Here is a 24,424-nt window from a genome sequence, read left to right as displayed (position 1 = left end):
ATCTCAGAGGATTGCTGCTGAAGGAGATCTCTGTGGACCATTCACTGTGAGTTGTCGCCTAATGGTGACATTCCCAAGGAGTAATAATTTAAGAATACCCCTTATAAAGTAAACTGGGATACATTCAAGTCACAGATTCCAAACTGGAGGGGGGGGGGTGTGTCACTGACCTGATAGAAAGATTCTGCTGTCTGACAGGAGGAAATCAACTGTTATTAGCCAGAAAGATCCAGAAATACAATAAGGTGTGTGTGCAGCTAAGCCCGGCCCTGACTGTGCCAGGGGTGGGTGGGCCACCCAAGCTGCAGACGCCACCATGGTCATTACCGCCTAGATGCTGCCTCCTGCTTCCTCCTCTGACTAAAAACAGACATGCCATGTCACTGGCGGCAGCCGCAGGAGGAGCTTCCGGAACACACAGAGCAGCAGTGTTCCTGGCAGTGCCCAGCTGAGGCTGGCGGCTGCAAACCCCTTCTCTGTACATGGTAAGGCTCCACTGCGTCCAGCAGTAGCCTAGGCTTCCAGAAAGCTTATGTATGTGGTAGGGACCACACTGAGGTCTTTCCTGTCTTGAGGGGTCAGGTTTTCCTTGCCCTGTCCGAGCCAGTGAAGGAAATGGGGGATGTTAGCGAGGAAGGCAAGCTGCTTTCTTACACACAGCGCTTCAGACCTGACCCAGCCACCCGGAGACGCGTGTCCCTTGAGCTCAGCCTATGAAACATTGACTGGCGGGGTCTGCCCACCCTGCCCGCCCTCCTCCCTGCTCTCTCAGCTACTACTGTCAGATTAGAGAAACCATTCTAAAGGAAGGTTTCACACCCCACTGTGTTCAAGGGGCTGCCTGTTGGAGAGAAGCTGGGGACCTGCCCCCTGCCTGATGGGCAGCCCCGGTGGGGAGTGGCTAGGGTCTAGGCACCAAGACAATCATGGAGCCTGGAGTCAGGAGGCCAGAGCCCCTGAGGAGCTAAGGGCTATGTTTGAAAGCTTAGGGGCAACGTCTTCGGGTGGAGGGTCACGCTTCTTACCTATCGATTTCTGCCTTCGCATCGTACCTCGAGGGAGGCCCAGAAATGGGCCTTTCGGGCTCCCAGGGACCGTGGGCGTCATTACAGCAATCCCTTGGCGCTCGTACACGGACTGCAAACCAGAGAGCCAGGTGAGGTGCATCCCTGGGAGCCCCACCCATGGTGACAGGGCCAGAGGTGTCAGGAAGCCCTGGGAGCTTCAGGAATCAATCACCACAGCTTCCTCAGGCCACGCCCTCCCCATATTCCTTTTAGCTCTTGTGCATCTGATGCCAGCATGTCCAGATTTAGGCAGCCATCCTCTGCTGAGATAGACGCCCGGCCAGTCAGCAGAGGAGCTCATGGAGAACAGGGCCAGGATTGGCTGGCCCACGGGGAAAGGCACAGTGTGGTAGGCAGTGGGGTCTGATCCAGGTCATGCCCTGCCTGGGTCCTCATGCCCTGTGACCTCCGGCAAGCCCTCAGCTTGGATTTTGTTTTCCTCTTCCAGACACTACAGAGGTGGTCAGGTACCAAACCTGTGCAGGTGGGTAGGGTACCTGACCTGTGAGAACTGCCAAGTGACCCTGGAAGGTGTCATGGAGACTGCAGTGGGCTGTCCCTTCCCTGGCCTGAAGGCAGACTCTCAGAGAGAACCTGCGTACCTACCCCTCACAGCTGGTACACCTATGCTGTTTTGTCTCCGATGGTTGGCCAGCTATGCTCCACAGCCCGGGAGGGACTTGGGAAAGATTGGCCACTAAGGCTCACTAAGAACATGTCTGTGGGGATAGTCTTGACAAGCTCATCTCGGCTCCAGAGTCTCTACCCACCTGACCCTGGAATCTGAGGTTGGGAAGGTAGGATGCTGGCCCCTGGGAGCTCAAAGGAACCTGTCCCCATGGGGCTATCAGGTTGGAGAGTATCAGGGTGGAGTGTGGGTGTGTTGAAAGCCAGGGTTCCTCCCTATGGGATTCTGAAGGGGAGGAGTGAGTATCTGAACCTTGGGGGTGTCTATTTTATTGCTTATCGTATGAAACTCTTACCAAATTCATGGCAGCTATAAGTGTCACTGTGTGAAAGGGCTGGATTAAACCAAGTCAGTCTGAAAGTGAGTCAGAGAAAATCTGACATCAGCTATGTGATGGGACAGTTAGTGCTTAGACCCGGCACTGGACTGTGATGGTGACCAGAAACCAGAAGGAGGCACCAAGAGGTTCAAAGGTCTTACTTCTGTTCAGGACTGACGCCTGGTTCCTGGGAGACTTGTCACCTCTTTACAGAGAGTGCCTTTTACTGGGGGTGGGTGGCACAGCCCCAGCCCCAGCCCCAGCCATGAGCTGGCATCCGGCGCCTCCCATGCACAACGAAGACCAACACATTAAGCCACTTCCCTCCTAAGGATGCTGTCACCCCACCTCAGAGCACGTGCCAAGTGTTTGTGCAGAGGGCCACAGTGCATGAGGCTGTGCTCGGGCAAGGGGCACTGTCTGAGGAGCACTCACTCCCACATCCCCATTGTCCAAAGTCTCTTGGTTGGACACATGGAGGGACACCCTCAAGGTTTGGGGCTCTGTGGATAAACCCAGGTAAGGGTGGCATGCAGGAGTGGTGAGATTTGCACCTCAGCTTAGTAACTGACTTGCTGTAGCTCTAGGCCGGATCAGAGTGCTAGCCAGCCCCTGGAGATGGGCTCTGAACTTGTGCAGGGAAGGCTTGTGAAGGCAAGCTGCTGAACTGGCCTGCCGCTCCCTGCATGCTGAACCCTCTGCCTGCCCACCCACCAGTCAGGCCAGCCCAAACCCTACCCGGTTCCACTCACTCACATTCACATCAGAGGCAGCTGGGAAGCACCGGCTTGTGGGCCGCTGCTTGATGGTCGCCACCCGGGATTCGATGGCCACGTTCTCTGCGGTCCTGGAGGGCTTGGAGGCTGGGACTATCTCTTCCGGTTTGTCTAAAAGACAAAGTAGGTTTTGGAGTGGTTTAGTCTCATGGAAGCCTGGAGGGTGGGTGGTCTCAGTCAGGAGACTTCAGGCATGCAGTCACTGTTCATGTGCCTGGACTATCGAGTAGGCCGTGTGTGTGTGTGTGTGTGTGTGTGTGTGTGTGTGTGTGTGTGTGTGTATGTGTGTGTGTGTGAGTGAGTGTAGCAAGCATGCATCTATGTCCCCTCCACATGCCCCACGAGGGGGTCCACCACGCACGCATCCCTTGCCTGCCTGAGGTGTGTAACTATCTGGACAAAGTCAGCAGGAGGCCTCCGCATCTCAGCCTGCCCCCTTGGAGAGCGCTATACCACCCAGGACCTGTGACTCAGCCATCTTCAGGTATGACAGATAGGATGTGTTATTGATAAGTGTTAATTTTGGAATTGCTATTAGAGCCAGGGTCTCATTGTGTAGCACAGGCTGGCCTTGAACTTTTGTTTCTCCCATGTCAATCTTCTGAGAGTTGACATTTCGGGCCTGTGCCACCAGGTGTACACATACACACGCACGCACGCACGCACGCACGCACACACGCAAGCAGGCAAGCACAAATGTGGTTCTTTGTGTAATTAAACATAGTTTTCAAGGCAAGCCCCCCCTGTACCAAGTCTGGAATCTTGACTGTGATTAGGAAGCCAGACAGGATGGCAGGAACCCCAGACCTCTCAGCTTATGCTGCACAGGGAACTTTCTATTTGTTCTTCCCATTTTAGAACATTCCTAGTTCTAGAAAATAAAAACCAATTCTCAAGGAGCCCTGGAAAATGGAAGAAACAAACCAAACCAAACCAAAACACCAAAGGCTTTTTGTTTAAACTTGAAAACCAAAACTTGTTCTAGAATGACCTTGACACCAGATTTAGTTCTAAGACAGTTGAGATCCCAAGACCAGATATAAGGCTTTGTCTAGGGTTGCCAGAACACAGGGACCCCACTCCCTGAGACCTGCAGTCAGTCAGTCACCCAGTCCCCAGAGGCACTCAGGAGAAAGCCCTAGCTGTCCCGGGCTGTGCTTTTTATAAGATGCCCTGGGTCAGGATGAAGCTTATGGGGGGGCATGCCTGTGGACACCTCCCACGCTGGATCCTTTTGAGGTGCAGGACATGCTTGCTTTTAGAACATTTGCTGTAGACGCCCAAGTCCTTCCAGGCAAGCTTTGCTTATTTCTGGGGTTTTTGTGGCTCCCTGTTTAGTGAACACTGGGTTCACTGACTGAGCTACAAAGTCAAGTACTACTTGGCAATGGTGGTTTATCAGGAGGAGTTGACCCATTGGTTAAGCCCTCAGAGCTGTGTTAGTGTTCAGCACTGGAATGAAGCAACACTGTGTAAGAAGCCAGGGCAGAGCCAGGATCCCCTTGAGGAAGAGGCTGTTCTGTGACTAGGGGGATGTCCATCCCATGGAAGTATCCATCATGGATCCTCTGACAGCCTGGGAAAATGGCTAGTTCTAGACCGGTGTTGATTCTAGCAGTCCACAGATGATGGATGCAGTCCAGATGTAGCCCATGCCACATGGTCCTTCATGGCCTGGGAGCCTTTCACATGTGTGGAGAATTTTAAAAAGGCCTGCAGAATCCATGCAGTCTCCAGTGGCATGTCCCTTCATGGCTGACTCTGATGTCTGGGTCCTGCAGGCTCGTCTAGCCACGGGCCTCTTCCTGGGCCAGAATCCAGCCTTCAGAGATTGGTCAGGCCATTGCTCAGCTCCCATCTCCAGTGGCAATGAGGACACTCAGAGCTCAAATCAGCCATGTCATTGACTCCTGAGTCTCAAAGCCCTTACCTGTAACCAAACCTTCACTCTCCTGGGCTCGGGTACTTCGGTGGAGTGTCTATCATCTTCTTACTAACCTTCCACACTAGCAGACTGCTTCCCATGCCATGTGATATAGGCCACGCCCACCTGCCTCCATCTCTGCCATTTTCCTCCAGGGGTCCAGATTGGCTCTTACCGCTGAGATCAAACTTCTTTCTGGGTAGTCCCCACTGACAACTTGCCAGCCTACTTTGGTAAGCCAGCCAGGACACACTGGCCTGGCTTGATCTACACCCCAACCCCATACTCTAGTTCTCTTAGCACTGGTGATTTAGCTTAGCTTTAGCTGAGGTGTGCCCTTGGCAACCCCATGGTACGTTCTTTCAAGGAAGGAGTTGAGATCTCTCTAGCAGTGGAAAGCTATGCCCCAGCACTGCAGTGGGCACTGGGAAGAAAACACTGCATTCACTCTAGAAACTACCCTCCTCTCCTCAGCAACACTTGCTATGAATCCACAGAGGCGTAGCATGGGGACACACGGTCCTGAATCTCAAATGTGGGACAAGTGGAAGCCACTGAGTTATGAGGCCTGTCTGGGTGTTTCACATGGAGAACTCTAACCACCTCCAACCTGAGCAAACCTCGAGATGGGAAGGCCCCTGCTGGCTATGTGGGTAGCCCAGCCTGCTTGCCCTGTGAGTGGTTGGGTAGGACTATCAAGGAAAGGTGTGGGTGAGATAGCTCCAGGAAGCTCCTGTTTTTCCTGCCCCATAAAACTGGCCTTTGTTGAACTCAATGGCTACTGGTAGCAGCTGGGCAAGGGAAGGTTGTGGGCCAGACAACTTGGAGGAGCAGGTAAGAGGCACAGGGTCATAGTCCTGCTAGGAGGGCCTTGGGCACAGGCTCAGCATGAGGAGGTGGTTGGCCAGAGTCTGCTGTGTAGGGCCTGGGTCTGGGCACATGGAAAACAAAGGACACTAGAGGAACAAACATACATGCTGAAGAGCTGTGGCACCACTGAAAGTCTCCCAGGCACAAGCTGGCAGTGTGTGCATTCCCCCTGCCCCCATGGCATGTGGGTCTATTGCCTGGCACCTGGGTGCCTGTGGCATTTCCACATGTCCAGCAGGAGTGGGCAATAGGCTGTGATTTGAGATTCCAGAGCCTTGGATAAGGGTCTCCCATGAAGGTTCTAAGCATGTGGGGCTTTGAGGCTTCAACCTGCTTCACCTGGCTAGAGGAGGAACAGTCTTTCATAGGAGAACTCAGCTTGACGGTGCTCCTGTAAGGGTGACCAGAGTCAACAACCTCACTTATCTGACTGCAGAACAGAGGAAGGGCTTGTGGAGTCCATAACAGGACAGTGCTGGCGTGGTTGTGTCTCAGGACCTGGTCTCTTGAGCTCTGCCTCTCCTATCTCCCTTAGCAGCTGCTTTAGGAGCCTGTTAGACCCAGGGCTCCAGATCTTCTAGCATTAGTGCTGTTGGTGTGAGTCAGGTGACAGAGGGGTCTTCAACTTAATCCTTAGATTTGCTGGCCAATGGGAACTTGAGACCGGGCCACACAGGCTTCATCTCTGGGATCTTATTGACAGATCATACAGGTTTTAAAGGAAACTGTTGCATGGCTGGCTTCTGAGGATGAGGTTTAAATTTACAAAGGCCCAGGACTGGAGTTGTAAAGATCACTAAGGGGGCCAGGCCCTGCCAGGGCTAACACGGGGTCTTGATGGTTGGATATACTACAGACATACATGGGGGGTGTTGTGGGTCACAAAACAGCCCAGCCACGAGCTGAGGTCTCAGTCTCTAAGCGAGTGTATGGCCTCTCACAAGGCAGACATGGGCTATAAGTTATAGACTTCTAGGAATCGGGGGGGGGGGAAGAGGGAGGGAGAGGGGGAGAGAGGGAGTGAGGGAGTGAAGGAGAGAGAGGGGGAGAGAGAGAAAGAGAGAGAGAGAGAGAGAGAGAGAGAGAGAGAGAGAGAGAGAGAGAGAGAGAGAGAGAGAGAGAGAGAGAGAGAGAGAGAGAGAGAGAGAGAGAGAGGAGGGAGGGAAGGAGAGAGACAGAGATGGGGTGGGGGTAGGGTAGGGTGGCAGGTTTGTCAGGATCCCTGAGGTGGCTTCAAGCCACGTTTCTTAGCCTGCCCTGCCCATCACTGCTTCTCCCAGTCTGTGGGTTTGCCTGGGCCATAGGCAGCCCCAGAAGTTGCAGAAGCAAGCACTGGACGGTATGTCCAGTGTCCTCAACGTGAGGCACCTGTTGCTTTCCATGTGGCAGTTGTTGCTTTCAATGTTCCAGATGTCATGGCTCTGTGGGAAGAAGTCACAAATGCTAGGGGAAGGGGAATAACCCCACTGGCTAAAGCAAAGGAAGAGCTGGACGCGTCTGGTATTGTATTGTAGCCCGTGGCACAGTCCCGAGGGAGTCTTCCAGGCACCTCCCATTCCGCAGGCAGTGAGTGGAAGCCCTGCTGAGGTGCTCTGTCCCTTGGTTACAGACAGGGTGATAATGCAGTCAGAGCCTAGCACTCAAACCTTAGAGCAGAATCCTAGTTGTTTCTCACAGAGTAAGATCAAGTGCTTTAGAATCATCTACAAAGCCAGCGGCGCGATTCCTGGGTGCCCATGGCATCTGAGATAGCTAGAAATTTATCTGTCCACAGCCACCATGCTTTCCCCTTAGTGTCCCAGAGCCAGTAGCCCACTCCCGCTGCAGGGCAGTGCCACTACACCCATCTCAGGGCGAGGACACATCATGTAGGCTTCCCCTGTAACTCTACTACCAGGAGAAAAAGCCAAAATGTCACATTGTCATCTGAGCTACCAGAGGGCTGCCTTCTGCCTGCTCTCCCAGGCAGTGAAGTGTGGGGGTGCAGCCTGGACCCTGTGGATCTGTAGACTCCAGGGCTTTGTGCTGGGAAGGTCTGTGTGCTTATCCAGGGGTGACCAGCAAGGTTGGAAGTCATGGTCACACACCAGTTCCATTCACTCACTCTGCCTGGTCACCTCTGTCTCTACTCTCATATCCGCAGACCTGGGCTGGCGTGCCCATGGTAGCTGGCCATGGTGATTTTTCTCACAATGGGCACTAGAGCAAAAGGCTCATTGAAAACCCAGTGTCTCTAAGCCAAGGTGGCTGGTGGGGTGGATCCAGGGTTAAGGCCGCCTTACTCCATTTGAGAAAGGTCTCATGTAGCTCAGGCTGATCTTAAACTTGTGGTCTTTCTGTCTCCCATGTTCATAGTGCTGGGATTATAGGCATACACTACCACACTAACTTTCAGCAATCTCCTGGCACCATAAACAATAGGACAATAGCTTTGTTTTGGGTGATGGACGTCCATGATTGGGATTAGCAGGGCCAGGTTCTATCTGTAGGCAGTTGGGGACAGCCCTGTTTCTGGAGGTCCCAGGAGTCTCTAACACCCCCCAACTCTCTTCCTCTTCTCCTAAAGACACCAGTCAATGGTTCCTTTAGGGTACACCTATCCATTTGTGACCTTGTCTTGGCTGTATCGGCAAAGACCTTATTTCTGAATGTGGTTTAGTTCATGGTCTCTGGGTAGACAAAGACTTGCAGGTGGTGGGGCCATTCTTCAGCTCGGGGCAGCTGGGAAGAGCAAGTTCTTTCACTCTAGCCTGCCTCTCTAGAGTGTACTCCCTTCCAGGTAGGCAGTCCTCCCAGGAAGCCTGGACAGGCTTCAGGAGGTGCTGGAGCCATGACCAAGCACCTTCCACACCATGTGCCCACACTGCCCCAAGCCATGCATGGCAGGTGCTAGTGTACCAACTGAGTGAAGGTACCAAGTTGGCAGGAGCTTCTGCAAGGTAAGGAGAGGGATGCAGTAACCATGGGAACAGGCACCCCCAGTCCCTTCTCCTTGGCTGTGACCACTGGTTCCTTTGGCATCTGCCTCCACCCTCATCCCTGCCCCCTGCTCCAGTTCCAGGTTGGGGCTTTGATTCTCAACTGTTTTTTTTTTTTTTTTTTCTGCTGCTAACATGGAAGGCATTTTCCACTGTCTGAGACTCACGTATCTCTGATGGATTCACCTCGTGCTGGCTAAAAACCCTCTGTCTCCAGCTGCTGCAGCATTTCAGTGGGAGGTGCCCTCGGACAGGACTTGACTGCCCAGGTCCCATCTTCTTGCCAATGAGCTTTACTTCACCAGATCTGGTGGGGCACCCTGGACCTTGGGAGCTCACAGTAGTGGCATGCCTCATTTGACAGGCTAGAGTTGGGTTTGGCCTTTGATAGGGGCGGGGTGCTCATATAGTAATATAAATATAGGACCCCTAAGAAGAAGGGTAGGTTTTGACTAGTCATCAGCCATACCCTAGACAAAGGGAGGACCCTAGAGAGCCTGCTGGGTGTGGTAAAGGCATGGATTGCTGTAAAGATGGTTGCTAGTCCTGAGTTGACTACACTGGCAGCTCCAGGGTACCTGCCCTGCCGTGAGGTTGATCCTGCTGGACTCAGGCATTCCTGATACCCCATGTCAGCATCTGGGAAGCTAGGTCCACACCAGGCCTCAGACTGAGCTCAGCAATCATTAGGGACTTCCTCAGCCTAATTAGGGTCCGTCTGTCTCAGCCTTGGGGAATCATGTTTTAGGATTTTACTTCTGGGTCATAGGTTGTATTTGGCTCAGTGTTGGGGAGTCATGAGCAGTCAGGGGTATACATCTGTAATGGGGTGCTCTGAAGAAGGCAGGGCTCTGCTTGGCTACTCATGAGACTTGTGTCATGTCTGCTCCCCTCCCATGGGAGCCTGGGGACAGGCAGCCAAAGGGCCCACACTGATCCCTCTTCCACAGTGTGAGAGGAGCTGGGCTCCCCCTTGCCTGTATGCCAGTCTGTTCAGTGGCTGGGCAGTACACATGGATGTCTCTGACCAGCCCCACGGGAGAGAAGTCAACGCACCTGCAGCCAGGCAGGCACAGCAAGAGTCATCCAGGATTGGCCGCTTTGTCAGCGTGTTGATGTGGACACAGATTGGGGGACTTACAGATAGGTTGAGAGGGTCACAGACAGAAGTGACACAGACCAGACAGACCAGACCAGGATACATCCCAGGGAGTAGGAGCTCTTAGGTATAACCCCCTCCCCCCGAAATAGGGAAGACGGACACAAGGCTCACAGCACACTCTGGGCTTTACACGACGGTCACGAGGGGATTTCTCCTCTACTGGGCAAGAGCATGGGGACGGAAGAGCATGGGGACGGGAGAGCATGGGGACGGGAGAGCATGGGAACGGGAGAGCATGGGAACGGGAGAGCATGGGGATGGGAGAGCATGGGGACGGGAGAGCATGGGGACAGAAGAGCATGGGGAAGGGAGAGCATGGGGACGGGAGAGCATGGGGACGAGAGAGCATGGGGAAGGGAGAGCATGGGGACGGGAGAGCATGGGGGCGGGAGAGCATGGGGATGGGAGAGCATGGGGACGGGAGAGCATGGGGACAGGAGAGCATGGGGACGGGAGAGCATGGGGACAGGTGCTTCCCTTACCCTTCTTCTTCCGGACCGAGGCTTGCAAACAGAAAGGGAAGCACATGAGCCACCCACGGTGGCACCCTCCCATAGTGGCCCATGCCCGGGGTCTTACTCAATGCAGTGATCATGGGACACAGACAGGGGAAGCAGCGTGGAGACCACTGGGAGTGAGAGGCAGGGTGCAGAGTGGCCTCACAATTTGTCCTTGGTTGCTCTTCTTTTCTTGCCCTGTCTCCTGTGTGGTAGTCATGAGGCTTTCTTTCTTACTTTGGCCCCTGCATCTCACCAGCACTCCACGGGTGGGACTGAACTTCGTGAGGTGGGACGGGAGGGGCCCTTTACAAGGGCATGGAGACACAAGGAGCTGGAGACCCCAGCAGCTAGAGGCCCTGGGAGCTGGAGACAGCCCTTGGTTAATGAACTCCTAGGGAACATGGTAGCAGCCCCTTCAGTCGGGCAGGCTGGCCTTGGCCCATCATAAGTAGGGCAGATATTCTGTCATGGGGACATGATTAGAATGTCCCCAGTGGAATGTTTGAAGGGAAATGATAGGGTCAGGGGCATGGCTGGAAGGAGAGGTACTCTCGTTTCTGGGTGGAGAAGCATTCCTGTGTCAGGGTACCCTCTTCTAGAAAACTGACAATTTGAGGCGAGTTTCAGATTCCAAGAAAGCAGCAAGAAAGACAATGTTTATCATGAGCAAGGAGGCAGGAGGTTGCTCCATGCTGGTGGAGACATGTGGGTTTCCCACACAATACTGTTGGTTGTTAGTGACATCCTGGCAGGACACCACTAAGAGCTACTAGCTTTGCATCTGAGCAGTTGCCTCTATGCCCAGGAGTCCGCCCTCACCAGCCCTTCTTGGGGTCACTGCTTCCACTCACAATCTCTGGCTCAGAGTCACCCTGGCTACCTGGTGGCACCTGGGTGACACACAGGATTTGGTTCTTAGTCACGTCAGAGTCATCCCTTTTCTTAATGGTTCCAGTGGCTGATGATCCCCCCTGCGACATCTACCTCTAAAGGGACAGATGCCAAGTCTGTTTAATGAGGACCTTTTAGAGTGCCGGGTATGCCGGGATTCTCTGAAGAGGCCCTGAGAGCAGGGCCCTTGGTGGTTGGAGCAAGCTAGAGGCCAGGCTGAGGTGGGGTCGGTGAGGGTGCCCGAGGCAGCAGGGACGCTGCTGCGGGGCCAGCGGGTCTGCTTACCTTTGTCCACTAGTGAGAGGCCCAAAAAGTCAAAACAAAACAATGTTAGATAAGCAGAAAGAGAAACAGCCCCATCCCTATAGGTCCCCACCTCGGTCCCCACTAGAGATGCCAAGCGAAGCGTGGAGCTGTAGGGCATGCAGGGGCGGGGCACGGACAAGCCAGCCAGCAGGAGGCCATGCATTGGCTGAGGGCAGCAGGGTGAGGCAGCCTTACCGAGTTCCTCCAACTCCGCTGTCATGGACTTGGAACGCAGGGTGAGGGCCGTGGTCGGAGCCCGCTTCGGAGGTGGGGGAGCTTGAGGGGTAGGCAGAGGCAGAGTAAGTACGAGATTCACCACAAGGCCTCACCCCATCCTACACCCCACCCCATGCCCTTAACTTTAGGACATAGGAAGAATCCGAGAGGTAGAGGCCCTCCAATCTGTGTTTTGTGGGGGACACTAACAGGTAGTTGGGGGTAGGGTTGTCACAGTTGGGCTGCTATGATTGGCAGCATCTTCTCAGGTTCTCAGGTGCTCTGGGGTGGGAGGGGACCTCAGGCTCTGTTCTGTCTGTGCAACTCTGACTGTGACAGGATGGTGGCATAGGTGGCTTCACCACTACCTGCCAGATTGTCAGGGCAGGGACACAGGCTTCGCTGGAGCTGGGGAAAGAGGCCTGTTGGTATCCAGGAAATTTTATTCCCTTACCTTCTTATTATGGTCTTAGCTGTTCCCTGCCCTCTCTCCTAGACAGCCCTGCTACTGAGTAAACTCTGCTATGGGCACCTCGACACCCTTCCCTAGCTGTCCCTGGCTCCGTGACAGAGCTGCTTTAGGGACAGCTGGCTAGAAGGACTCCTTTATCCCCGACATCTGTTCTGCACTTGATACCTGTTTGCTGACCCAGCAATGGCCTCCCTTAGCAGAATGGTGACTCAGGTTCAAAGTCATGGCCTTGGACACAAACTTAAGCCACACACTGTTGCCTAGGTTCTGGGCTGAAAAGAATGCTGCTCTTCTCCCCACGGCCCCTGCTTTTCCCCTTGAAGAACACCTTGAGGGACACACACCTTTCTTTCTGGCTGTATCATCAGGGTCTAGATTCCTGGTCACCGTGACGACCTTAAGGACAAGGTGATTCCCTCCCTGGCGGATCATGTTCACCACCTGCCTGTGGCCCACCTTGACGACATTTTCATTGTTAACCTGCAGGGAGAGAGGCATGGCAGGTCAGCGACATGTGAGAGGAGGCAGAGGTGGTGAGGCACCTGCTGCCGCTACCCTACGGGAGACCAGGGGGACATTGGTCTCGATGGATGAATAGTTGCTTTGGGGAGGTCAGCATGTGTGCTGCCGTGGCTGCAGGGGCTACCACACTGGGAGAGGTGGATGCTTTATCCACTATCCTCTGCGAGGACCCGTGGGTCCCACCTATGAGAATTCTCAGGAGTTGCCCAGGGCTGGATGCAGGAATAGCTTCTCCCCTCTTACACTGAGGTGGAAACCTGGCCCCCAGCTGCTTCTCCTGTGCTTTGGCTCACTGCCTCTAGGCTTTCTCTTTTATTCCGCACAGAGGCAGAAAAAGCTTGCCTTTACAAGGTGCTAAGAGAGATGACGCTTCTGCCCTGGCACTGCAGATAGGAGGGAAAACGATCCCCGTGTTCCTGGGATAGTGGCGGTGCACACTTGGATCCCAACACTGCTGCGGTGAACACAACCCCAGGCTGGGTTTGCAGAATCAGGTGCTCTCCTGCCATGCCCAAGGAAGACCCAGACAGAGTTGAGCAGAGGTGGGGCATTACCTTGACCCCTTGCCAAGAGCTCTTTGACCTCATGGAGCAGACCCACTACCCCCCACCCTCAGGCCTTGTCCCCAAAGCCAGAGTCTTGAGGATGGGCAGGTTGGAAGCTGGGCACTGCGAACATGTCCATCCCAGCACCGTGTCTTCCCATCAAGATCGCTAGGGGCCAAATCTTGCGCAGCAGTGTTGGACGCTACTTAGCTACTGGAACTTAAGAGCTCCGGCACTTTCATACAAATCTCCAAACCCCATCCCTACACAGTGGCATGGGTGGCTGTGCAGGAACCCCTGTCCTGCTGACGAGTCCATGGAACCACAAGCGTGTGCCTATCAGACAGACACGGATGCAAGGGTGGATGCTGGCGTGGATACTGAGACCTCCAAGCTCGCCTTGGGCCACACTTGGGCACAGTCAGAAGACTGGGCTCTAAGTGTCACAAAACAGCTGGATCCTGAAGCTCGCAGCCCTGGTGACACACAGCTGTCATTAGACAAATGATGTCAAGGCCCAGAAACTAAATACTGAATCTTGCAAAGAAGCTGAGCTGGGCCGAGGCTATGGGAGCGGAGCTATGGCTTCATTGGCTGTTCAGGGGTTCAGTAAGCTTGCCATCCCAGCAGTCACAATTGTCACAGCACAGACCTCATGGCACACACCTTACCCCAGAGGTGACTGAGGCCTTTTGGACAAACACCTGACTCAGGCAGTTTAAGGAGATATTTGGCTCCCAGTTATTGATGGCATAGTCAATAAATAAAGCTTGGCAATATTCATAAATTGACGGATGCTTCCTTCAAAGGGTACGGGGGGGGGGCTGGTGAGATGGCTTAGTGGGTGAGAGCACCAGACTGCTCTTCCGAAGGTCCAGAGTTAAAATCCCAGCAACCACATGGTGGCTCATAACCATCTGTAAGAAGATCTGACTCCCTCTTCTGGACTGTCTGAAGACAGCTACAGTGTGCTTACATATAATAAATAAATAAATCTTAAAAAAATTAAAAAAAAAAAAGGGTACCAGGGCCTGTCCCCTTGTGAGGGACCATCAATGACACAACAGCCTGCAAGCCAGGATAGCCGATCCCTTTCTCTCAGTGTCCCAGTCTCCAAAGGAGAAAATAACTCCGTCTCCCTGGGCTGTGCACTTCATTACAGAATAGCAACAACTGAACAGCCTTGGACAGACACCAGTGACCAGCCACGCTGGGCTGCTCAGCCTGGAGCTGGGTTACCTACTACCCTTCATTTGAGGCCCTTAAGAGTCAGCGTTCTACCTGCCACCCCTCAGTTACACACAGGCCTTGGTGGGGAAGGCAGCACCCCTGCCAGCTGCTCCCCTGGGAGAGACTTGTGATAGCTTAAGGGAAACTGGGAGGCAGGGAAGGAGCTACAGTCCCCAAGTCCTGCAGAGGTGACAGAGTAGCTCTGACACAGCCTGCAAGGGCCAGTGCTGCTATGGAGGGAACTCAGAGAGAAGAGGACACTGGGAAGGAGCAGGCCTTGTGGGCAGGTCCTGTAGCTACACCTTCCTGCTTTGCAATGGTGTTATGAGAGCTTGGGCAACTTATAGCCAGCTGAAACCCTGGCACTGGTTAAGTGACTAGACATCCTGATAAACATTAACTGTCCACAAATACCCATGGGGTGTGCGGCCTTGCGATCTCCTCTTTCTAGCAATCCTTAAAGGTCTATAAATTCTTGAGGATGGGCAGGGAGCCATGAGCCCTCTCTCCTCCCATAAGGAATGGTTCCAGACTTGTGCAGGTAATCACAGCTGCCTACAGGTCCAGAGGGCAAGAACATGGCATGTCCAGAGAGCAGTGTTACTGCACTGGGGCTTTCTAGGGACACAGGGATGTGGACCCCTGAAGAGAGACTCTTTCCTAGGAGCTGTCTCTCCAGGCTCCTTCCTTTTCTGCCATTGGACTCCGTTCTCCCCAAAGCTTCAGAGCACTGTGCCTCCTCCCATTCCCACACAGAGGACAAGAGAACCATCTAGAAGGAATAGGGCAGGTGTGTCCACGTTACTGTCATCCTCCACAGTGCTGGGTGTGCCATGCACAGAGTCCCATCCCAGGCTGGGCTGCGGAGTCCCAGAGCCTGCCCCACACCTCCGACCTCTCCTTGCAGGGGAAGATGAGGCACAGTCCCTCTCCCAGACAGAAGGTTGGCTTTTCCAGCTGCAGGGACACCTGATTTTGGAGCTATGGGTTTTGCTGTTTGTCCTGCTGGGTTTTTCATCTTGCCTTGGTATGTGTTTCCCCACGACCCCCCATTTCTCCCTTTGGAATGATAATGTATATTCTGTACCAGTACCAGTACACGTTGGAAGTGTGTAATTTGCCTTTTTGACTTTACTGGGGGTTGCAGTTAAAAGATGGCCTTGAGTCTCAGAAGAGGTTTCAGACTTTTAAACTGTTGAGTCTGTGAAAGACTATGGGAACTTTTTGAAGTTGGATTATATAAATGCATTTTGTATTACAGTATGGCCACAAGCCTATATAGGGGCCAGGGAGTGAAATGTTGTGGTTTGAGTGAGAAACGTCCTTCGGAGATTTGAGCATTTGAGTTGGTGTTAGGACGTGAGAAGGTTTAAGTGGTGTGGCCTTGCTAAATGAAGTATGTCACTGGGACTTAGCTTTGAGACAGGAAGCCTCATGCTACTTCCTGTTTGCTGCCTGTTTTGTGCTTGCTGGTAAGGATGTGAGCCCTCAGCTTTCCATTCCTGCCACGATGCTAGCCGCTGGCGGCCATATCTTCCGCCATGATGGACTCTTAACTCTTGGGCACAGTAAGCCAGAATAAACTCCCCCACAGCTTGCTTTTGGTTATGACATTTTACCATGAAAAGTAGCTGACATAGCAGTGCCGTGATGGAGGCATGCTGACCTGGGCCCCATTGCTGTGGTCTTCACCCTTCCTCCTCTCCCTCCCTGTAACCACACGGGACTCCAGCACCCTACCTGATTTGCAGAAACAAAACTGAAAGCAAACCTCAAAATACCAAACTCTGCATGGACTCTGCCCCAACCTTCAGGTCAGAGCTGGTAGCTTTGCATACCAGCTTCCAGTATGCACACAGGAGCTCTAATGAGGCACATGATACAAGTGTGATATGTCATGGAGCCCAGGAAGGACTGGGCAAAGGCTCATGGACAGTGCAACGTAGAGACTCCTCACCAAGACCAGCTTCCAAAGGCGACAACCAGAAAACCCCGGGTGCATTCTCCTCACCGCAGCAGGGATCAAGTTCTAGGTTTTGTAGTTTCCCAGCCTACAAATGGCTACAAATCCCAGTTTAGTGTGCAACGGATGCTTGGAGCCAGACACAGTCCTGAAAATAGATGCCTCGTGTGCTGATGGGAGCCAGAGTGCGCAAGAAGGCTTGCCCCGCCCTCAGTGACTCTCAGGGCCACTTTGAATGTTCATGGGGTTAAAGCACAAAGGGCCTGAACCTGCAATTCGTCTCTGTTACCACAGGGTGGAGGTGGGGAGATACGAGTGCCACATGTCCTATCAGCAAGAAGGCTCCCACAGGTCCTGATGCCCTTGCAGTTACTCAATATAGAGTTTTTGTTTGTTTGTTTGTTTTTGTTTTTGTTTTTAAAAAGCTGACCCACTTACCCTTAAAGAAGTAATGGGCCTTTCCATACATTCTTACACACAGTTATGGACCTATGGAGAGTGGATAAACCAGGCTAAATGGGATTTAGTTGTTTTGTGAAGAACAGGGTCCTATATAGTACTTCATAATGAATTTGGGTCTTCAATCTAAGTGTTTCTTAAATGTCAGAGTTTTGTGTGGGGACAGCGGACAGTTCAGTGCCCCATTTTCAGCCAAGGCCTTTAGCCAATTCTGCCCCTGCTGTTGACTCTCCTGGCTGTCTATTGTGAACCACACTTGAGCTTTCGTCTGTGGAAGAGCCACTATGGAAAGGAAGATCGGAGTTTTGGGCCGGGTACTTCTTTTCCTTCAGACGTCCTGCTGCGCTTCCAGCTCTGACTCTCGGGATGCATTTACATCACGTTTAACTAGACCAACATCCACTGTTCCTCTCCACTGTGTGATAATCCTCCCATACTTAAACCATATACTCTGATTTGGTTACTTTATCATTTCATGTATGGTTTTCCTCCCTGGAGCAAAATAATTTTTTTATTGGTTTAATTTTCTGTGTACTTAACAGAAATTCAAACCCAAACACTTCTCTAATTCTGAGACTCCCTTTTCACAGCCCATGAGGTTTTAACTTTGTTGTGAATAACTGTCTTCTGAGATTTTCTTGGTTTGTTTTAGATACTGGGTCTCACTATATAGCCCTGGCTGGCCTGGGACTCACTATATAGCTTGGGATAAACTTTATCTATGGGTGACCCTCTTGCCTCTGCTTCTTATGTGCTGGAATTTCAAGTATGTGTTACCACTTCTGGTCTCTCTTGAGGACTTCTGATTGGTACTGCATAGTCAAGACTCTGTTTTCCAGGCTCATCTGAGATCCCTATGCCACCATCCCTGGGTGTCCTCGGATACTCATGGTGGATAAATTGAATCTCAGACTTTCGGTGTGTGAATGATTTATTTGGTTTAAAATGCTCTTTTTGTTTTGGTGGTGGTGGTGGTGGGGTGGAGTTTCCTAATAGCAATTTGGAGTCTATTTTTGATACACTGCCCTATGACCCTCAAACATAATCAGTAGCTTAGCTGGGTATAAAACTTGAAGGTGGAGGGCATGGTAAAGTAAACCCCCGACTCTAACTCTTCTTCAGGTAACAGCTGTGAAGACTGGACAGCCACAATCCCTACCCAGACCAGAATGGAAGCAGAGATGGCAGCGTTGGAGTGCAAACAAAGGCAGGTGGGCTTTGGTTGGGCACTGGGAGCAGTGCCCTGTGGGTCATCTGCAGCTCTGAGAGAAAACTTCAGCCACACCAGCTTGGAGGACCATAGCGCAGAACTCGGGGTGGCCACGGGTCCCAGCAGGAAGGAGTGAAGGAGCAGTTGCATGTCCTCTGGGTGAACTTTCCCCCCACCTCAGGCTGACTGTGTGAGATGTGTGTGTGAGACAGAGCCTCGGAGCAAACTGCCAAAAGGGCTGAAAGAACCAGGATGGAGCTGTGAGCTTCGGCTGCTACAAGCAACACAGACAGAGTGGGGCCTTGGAGTCTAATCAAGGTGGCAGTCAGCTCCACGGAAAACATGAATTTTCCCTGTAACAGAGTCCAAAGTTGCCATGCCCCAACTGTCACAACATTCAGGGCACAGTTCAAGCCTGCTTGAGAAACACAGGTGACCGGGCATGGCATTGGAAGTGTCACACAGGGGTGTTAGCACAGTTCTTACAGTGCTCTCTCCTGGGTGGGCTTGGCAGCAGAGCAGAGATGACAGAGCAGTGAGTCAGAAGAAGACAGATTTTTAAAAATGAGTAGAGACTTAAGGATGCACAGGGCATCAGCCAGTGGCTTAATGTAAAGGTAACTCGGGGTTCTAACAGAGAGGAGACTAAAATCATAGATGAGAAAGAAGCTAGAAACACACACACGCACACACACACACACACACACACACACACACACACACACACACACACAGAGATACAGACAGACATAGACACACAGACACACACAGATACACAGACAGACACATACACAGACACACAGACATACACAGACACATACACAGACACACACACAGAGACACAGACACAGACACAGAAACAGACACACACACACACACAGACACACAGATACAGACAGACATAGACACACAGACACACACAGATACACAGACAGACACATACACAGACACACAGACATACACACAGACACATACACAGACACACACACAGAGACACAGACACAGACACAGAAACAGACACACAGACACACACACACGCACACACACACACAGACACACAGATACAGACAGACATAGACACACAGACACACACAGATACACACACAAACACATACACAGACACACAGACATACACACAGACACATACACAGACGCAGACACAGACAGACAGACAGACAGACACACACACACACATACACACACCATTTGGTGAAGGATGTAAAGTCACAGATTCAAGAAATATCGTGAACCTCAAACTATATAGTGAGTCTCAAGCAGGAACATTACAACCAGACCCTGGAAGTGGAAGGCAATGTGGATGCCTTAGACCAGAGAAGAGGGATGCTTCAAAGGACTTCATGTCAGAAGCCCCGCAGGCCAGAAGTCAGGGGGCAACGTTTCCAACACTCAAAAGACTTGGAAGGCATTAGTAGAGGATGAAGACTGGCTGAGGAATGGACTCTTCTGTTGTCCATAGAACCATTTGTCCCCTGAGGCAAAACTAACAGTGGTGGGGCTATCTGTGATCCTGCAGATTCAGACGCAGGGACACGAAAGACTGGAATACAACATATAAAAAGTTTATGTCACGTCTGTACTAGCAACTCCAAGTAGACCCTGAGCACTGAGGAGTGCCTGTGACCTGAGCCGTGTGGAATGCAGAGAGGGACACTAAAGCCCACAGGCAAACCAGAACAGAATCCAAGAACAGATAAGCCACAAGGGGAGACAGGATGAAAGGAGCAGAGAGGCAGAAGGCAAAGCCACAGATTCAGATGAAATGTCAGTAATGACTTAAATGTTAGCAGGACAAAACTCCAATTAACAAGCAGGCCTAGCCAGACATGGCAGCATACACCCTTAATCCCAGCACACAGAACTCCCAGGCCTGTCTCAAAAACAAAAACAACCACAAAACGAAACACCAGAGATATAAAAATGGATTAAAAAGAAAGATCTAAAATGCCATTCACAGATTTTCTTTTTAAAAGGGCTTATTTTACTTTTTAATTATGTGTGTATTGCGGGGGATGGGGAGCTATGTACCCAATGTGCATGCATTGACTGCAAATTCCAGAAGAGGGCACCACATCTCCTGGACCTGGAGGGACATAGCTGTGTGCTGCCTGACAAGGGTGCTGGAAACCCAACTTAGATCCTCTGGAAGAGCAGCAAGTGCTTTTAAGTGCAGAACCATCTCTCCAGCCAGTTTATGTGTCTTCAGTGCGAAGCCACTAAGGTATAGAGGGGGAGGTCAGTGTAAGGGTGGAGGCTCCATCAGTGGGAATGTCGGTGTAAGGGTGGAGGCTCCATCAGTACTCACAAGACAGCCTACTCCAAGCAGCAGCATGGTTCTGTTGGGAACCTGTCAAATATGCTGCCACTACATGCCCCTAGGAACTCTACACCAAGGTACATGCCCAGGAATATTAAAAGCAGCTGAATACACATGAAGACTATGTGCAGAGGCTCCTGACGGGCAGGAGGATCATGGGTGTGAGATGGTTCTTGGGGCAACATCTTGTTCTACAGTCTGACTGTGCTAATGGCTGCACAGCTGACATTTAAAACCCAGTGGGCTGTACACTTTAAAGGGTCAAGGTTTATGCTTTGTGGTTTCTACCTCAAAATTTTGTTAATGGGGCTGGAGAGATGACTGAGTGTTAAAAGCACAGGCTGCTCTTGCTGAGGACCCAGGTTTGGTTCCTGCACCCACATGGTAACTTAACGCATCTGTTCCAGAGGATATGATGCCCCCTTCTGGCCTCTATGGGCACTACATGAACATTGTGTATGGACATATATTCAAAACATCATATACCTGAAATAAAATAAAATTTAAAACGAAAGAAAAAGCGTTATGGGAAGTAAAGAGGGACGATATCAAGGCAGTGATAAACACGTGTCGAATATCAAAGACCCTCACATGTGTAAACTTTTGCATAAATACACACAGAGCTCAGCAACCCACAGACAGAGTGGGAAATGACACCACTGCCCCCCACTCATCCTTTCTTCTAAAGTTGAGACTGGATGCCCTACAGAAGCAGTGTAAGGGAGGAAGCATTTATCTTGTTTGTGGTTTAGGGGTACAAGCCACCACGGCAGAGAAGGCCTGGCTGCAGAAGCAAGAGGCAGCTGGTCACACTGCATCTGCTGTTAGGAAGCAGAGGGAGACAGCATTGTCACCCAGCTCACTTTCTGCTTTCTCTTCAGCCTAGAGTGCCCAGCCCAGGGATGGTGCCAAAAACACAGGTTAGGCTTCATGCTCCTGGGAACTCAATCTTGATAATCCCTTAAAGATGTGCCCAGAGTGCTCCTGGGTGATTCCAGACTCAGGTGATGATATTAACCATCACACACCCCTTTCTCAAACTGATAGGACAGTTAGACAAATCAATAAAGATGACAAGCGATCTTGAGGGTTCTGAAGGCTGGCTTCCATTTATTTCAGATGTGAAGCCTGCTACAGAGGGACTGAGAGATATGAGAGGTGTGTGTGTGCGTGTGCGTGTGCGTGTGTGTGTGTGTGTACCTGCAGAGGCCAGAGGATAATTCCTATCGTGCACCAGGAATGATCACTTAATTTAGGGGGTTAGGTCTTTCATTGGCTTGGAACTCACCAAGTATGCTGGACTGGCTGGTCGGTGAGCCCCAGGGATCTGCCTGTCTCTGTCTTTCAGGGATGAGATTTCAACCATTCACCACCTTATTCGGTTTATTTAGAGACATGGTCTCACTTTGTGTCCCTGGCTGGTCTGGAACTCACTGAGATCTGCCTGCCTCTGCCTGAAGACAGTTGGGGTTAAAGACATGCTCCACCATGTCCAGCATTCATTCAGCGGTTTTTTTTTTTTTTTTTTTTTTTTTTTTTTTTTTTGATGTGGTTCTGAGGATTAGACTCAGCTTCCTGTGCTAACAAAGCAAGTGCGTCTCTGACCGGGCTATCTCCCGAGCTCCACTCCGCTGTTTTACTACTACGTGACATTCTCTGAGTCCCTTCTGTCCACATCCTGAGCTCCACGGGTGTCTGGTGTGTCTGGTGTGTGTACTGTGACTACTTTTCCCCGTGATTTGTTAATCATCCCCTGCCTGTGTCTTTGCTCAGGGAAGGCCGGGCTGTGTCTCCCCCATCCTCCCTCCATCCCTCACCATCTCTTCTGTTCTCAAAGGTTCTCTTCGATGTCATCTTGTAGTCCATCTATCAAAATACTCACATCTGCCATCGTGTTTTTAAAAATTTCTAGAACTCTTATTTTGTTCTCTGAATGTTCCCTTTCAGAAGGGCGTTTTGTTCTTACTTCAGCGAGGCGGCATCTTCTTTGATCTCACTGAGCACACGAGTCACACATTTGTTTAATAGTCGTCATCTCCCCACACAGCGACCCCTCCCATCTTTTTCATGGCATGTGTTTTTAATTCTTTACTAACTTACTTATTTTGTGAGTGTCTATGTGAGTGCGTGTGCCACAGTGCACCTTGTGGAGAGGTCAGAGGACAGCTTGTAGGAGTCAGCTATCTCCTTCTGTGCTGTGGCTCTTGGGGGTGGAACTTGAGTCATCAGGTTTGGCAGCAATTACCTTTAGCCACCGAGCCACCTTGCCAGCCCATCCCTTTTGGAGTGTGTTTGTTTTGGGCTTTGTCTTTAATATTGATTTTTACACCAAATACCCGGGGCTCTGTATAGACATCTCATATTCAGGAGAGGCTTCTAACAGAGTCACTTTTAGCCAGACCCATTGTATGTGAATGCTGGGAAACTGACCTAAAATTTACCTGGAAAGGTTACGGATCAAGTTAACAAATGGGACACAGGAGCAGGACAAAGCCCGGAGCTAAGATGACTGGACTCGGAGATGCACTGTCCAGCAGCTGGACGTGGGACAGCAGGGTGCCAGCGGGAGAGCTGACAGCAGGTCAGCAGAGCGTAACACAGAGCCCAGAATAGACCCCGTAGTTTGGCCAACTGATCTTTTGACAAAGGCTCACTGGTGAGGCCATGGAGAAAGAACATGCTTTCCCATGGTCTGCCAAACAATCGGACACCCACGTGCAGAAACTGAACATTGACATAGACCTTAAACCTTTAGAAATTAACCCAAAATGGATCACAATTCTAAATATAATACTCCACACTATGACACTCCTGGGAGATAATGCTAGAGAAAATCCAGGTGACCTTGAGTCTCCAAGTGCAGCACCCAAAGCAGGATCTAGGGAGGACTTGTGGGCATGGTGGGTGGCAGGATCTAGGGAGGACTTGTGGGCATGGTGGGTGGCAGGATCTAGGGAGGACTTGTGGGCATGGTAGGTTGCAGGATCTAGGGAGGGCTTGTGGGTGGCAGGATCTAGGGAGGACTTGTGGGCATGGTGGGTTGCATCAAGCAGAAGGTTTGCATGAAGAAAGACCCACTGTTAAGAATAAAAGTGCCATAGACTTGGGTAAGAAAGTCTGTGCATAATACACATCAGATATATGCTGGTGTTAAAAACGCCAAAGAACTCTTCGACAGTAAGGAAGTAAACAACTGAATTAGAAATGGGTGAGCTCTCTTCACCAACAAAGACAGACACAGGGATACTAAGCATGCAAAGGCCGGCTCCATTCATGTGTAGCCAAACACCCAATAAGAAGTGTGCCAAGGGAGGAAGGAAGGGCTTATTGTGGCTCCCGTTGGCAGGGAAGACACAAGGGCAGGAAGGACTAGGTGTGCTCGCTGGCTTACATCTCTGCAGATCAGGAAGCAGGGCAGGAAGCAGAGTTATTATTCTCAAGGTCTACCAACCAGTAGTCTGCTATCTTCTGCTTGGCCCCATGACCTCACAAATTCCACACTGTTCTAGTTTCCTTTCTGTGACTGTAATAAAACACCCCAACCAAAAGTAACCTGAGGAAGAGAGGGTTTATTTGGCTTAGACATCCAGGTCAGAGTCCAGCGCGAAAGCCGGGGAAGGAAACTAGAGGCAGGAACCATAGAGGGTGTGCTTGCCAGCTTGCTCACTCTGGGCCCATGCTCAGCTGGCTTTCTTATTCAGTCCAGGACCATAAGCCTAGGGAACGGAGCCACCTACAGTAGTGAAGGCCCTTCTATGTCAATTGTCAATTGAGGCTCTTTTCTCCGATGACTTTAGGTTGTGTCAAGTTGACAAAGGTAACCAGGACACACATTCTCCCCTAAACAGCACCACCTTTCTTTGGTTTTTTGAGACAGGGTTTCTCTGTGTAGCCCTAGCTGTCCTGGAACTCACTCTGTAGACCAGGCTGGCCTCGAACTCAGAAATCCACCTGCCTCTGCCTCCCAAGTGCTGGGATTAAAGGCGTGCGC

General features: G+C 51.4%; 1 protein-coding gene across 2 annotated transcripts in view; it reads right to left on the bottom strand.

Annotated features, from left to right (window-relative positions):
- Shank2 (SH3 and multiple ankyrin repeat domains 2) overlaps positions 1–24,424 on the bottom strand; it is a 444,659-nt gene that overhangs the window by 18,048 nt on the left and 402,187 nt on the right. For both annotated transcript variants that reach the window (XM_021202679.2, XM_021202690.2), the window contains 7 exons: positions 12,514–12,649; positions 11,677–11,757; positions 11,461–11,469; positions 10,267–10,287; positions 2,831–2,961; positions 1,026–1,137; positions 171–191 (listed from right to left, as the gene is read on the bottom strand). In XM_021202679.2, the coding sequence (XP_021058338.1) occupies positions 171–191; positions 1,026–1,137; positions 2,831–2,961; positions 10,267–10,287; positions 11,461–11,469; positions 11,677–11,757; positions 12,514–12,649 (511 nt within the window). The remainder of the gene's footprint in view (positions 1–170; positions 192–1,025; positions 1,138–2,830; positions 2,962–10,266; positions 10,288–11,460; positions 11,470–11,676; positions 11,758–12,513; positions 12,650–24,424) is intronic.

This window comes from Mus pahari, chromosome 1 (assembly GCF_900095145.1).
Source record: "Mus pahari chromosome 1, PAHARI_EIJ_v1.1, whole genome shotgun sequence".
NCBI lineage: Eukaryota > Metazoa > Chordata > Mammalia > Rodentia > Muridae > Mus > Mus pahari.
The sequence above is the reverse complement of the archived record's forward strand: the minus strand, read 5'-3'. Positions and strand labels throughout refer to the sequence as shown.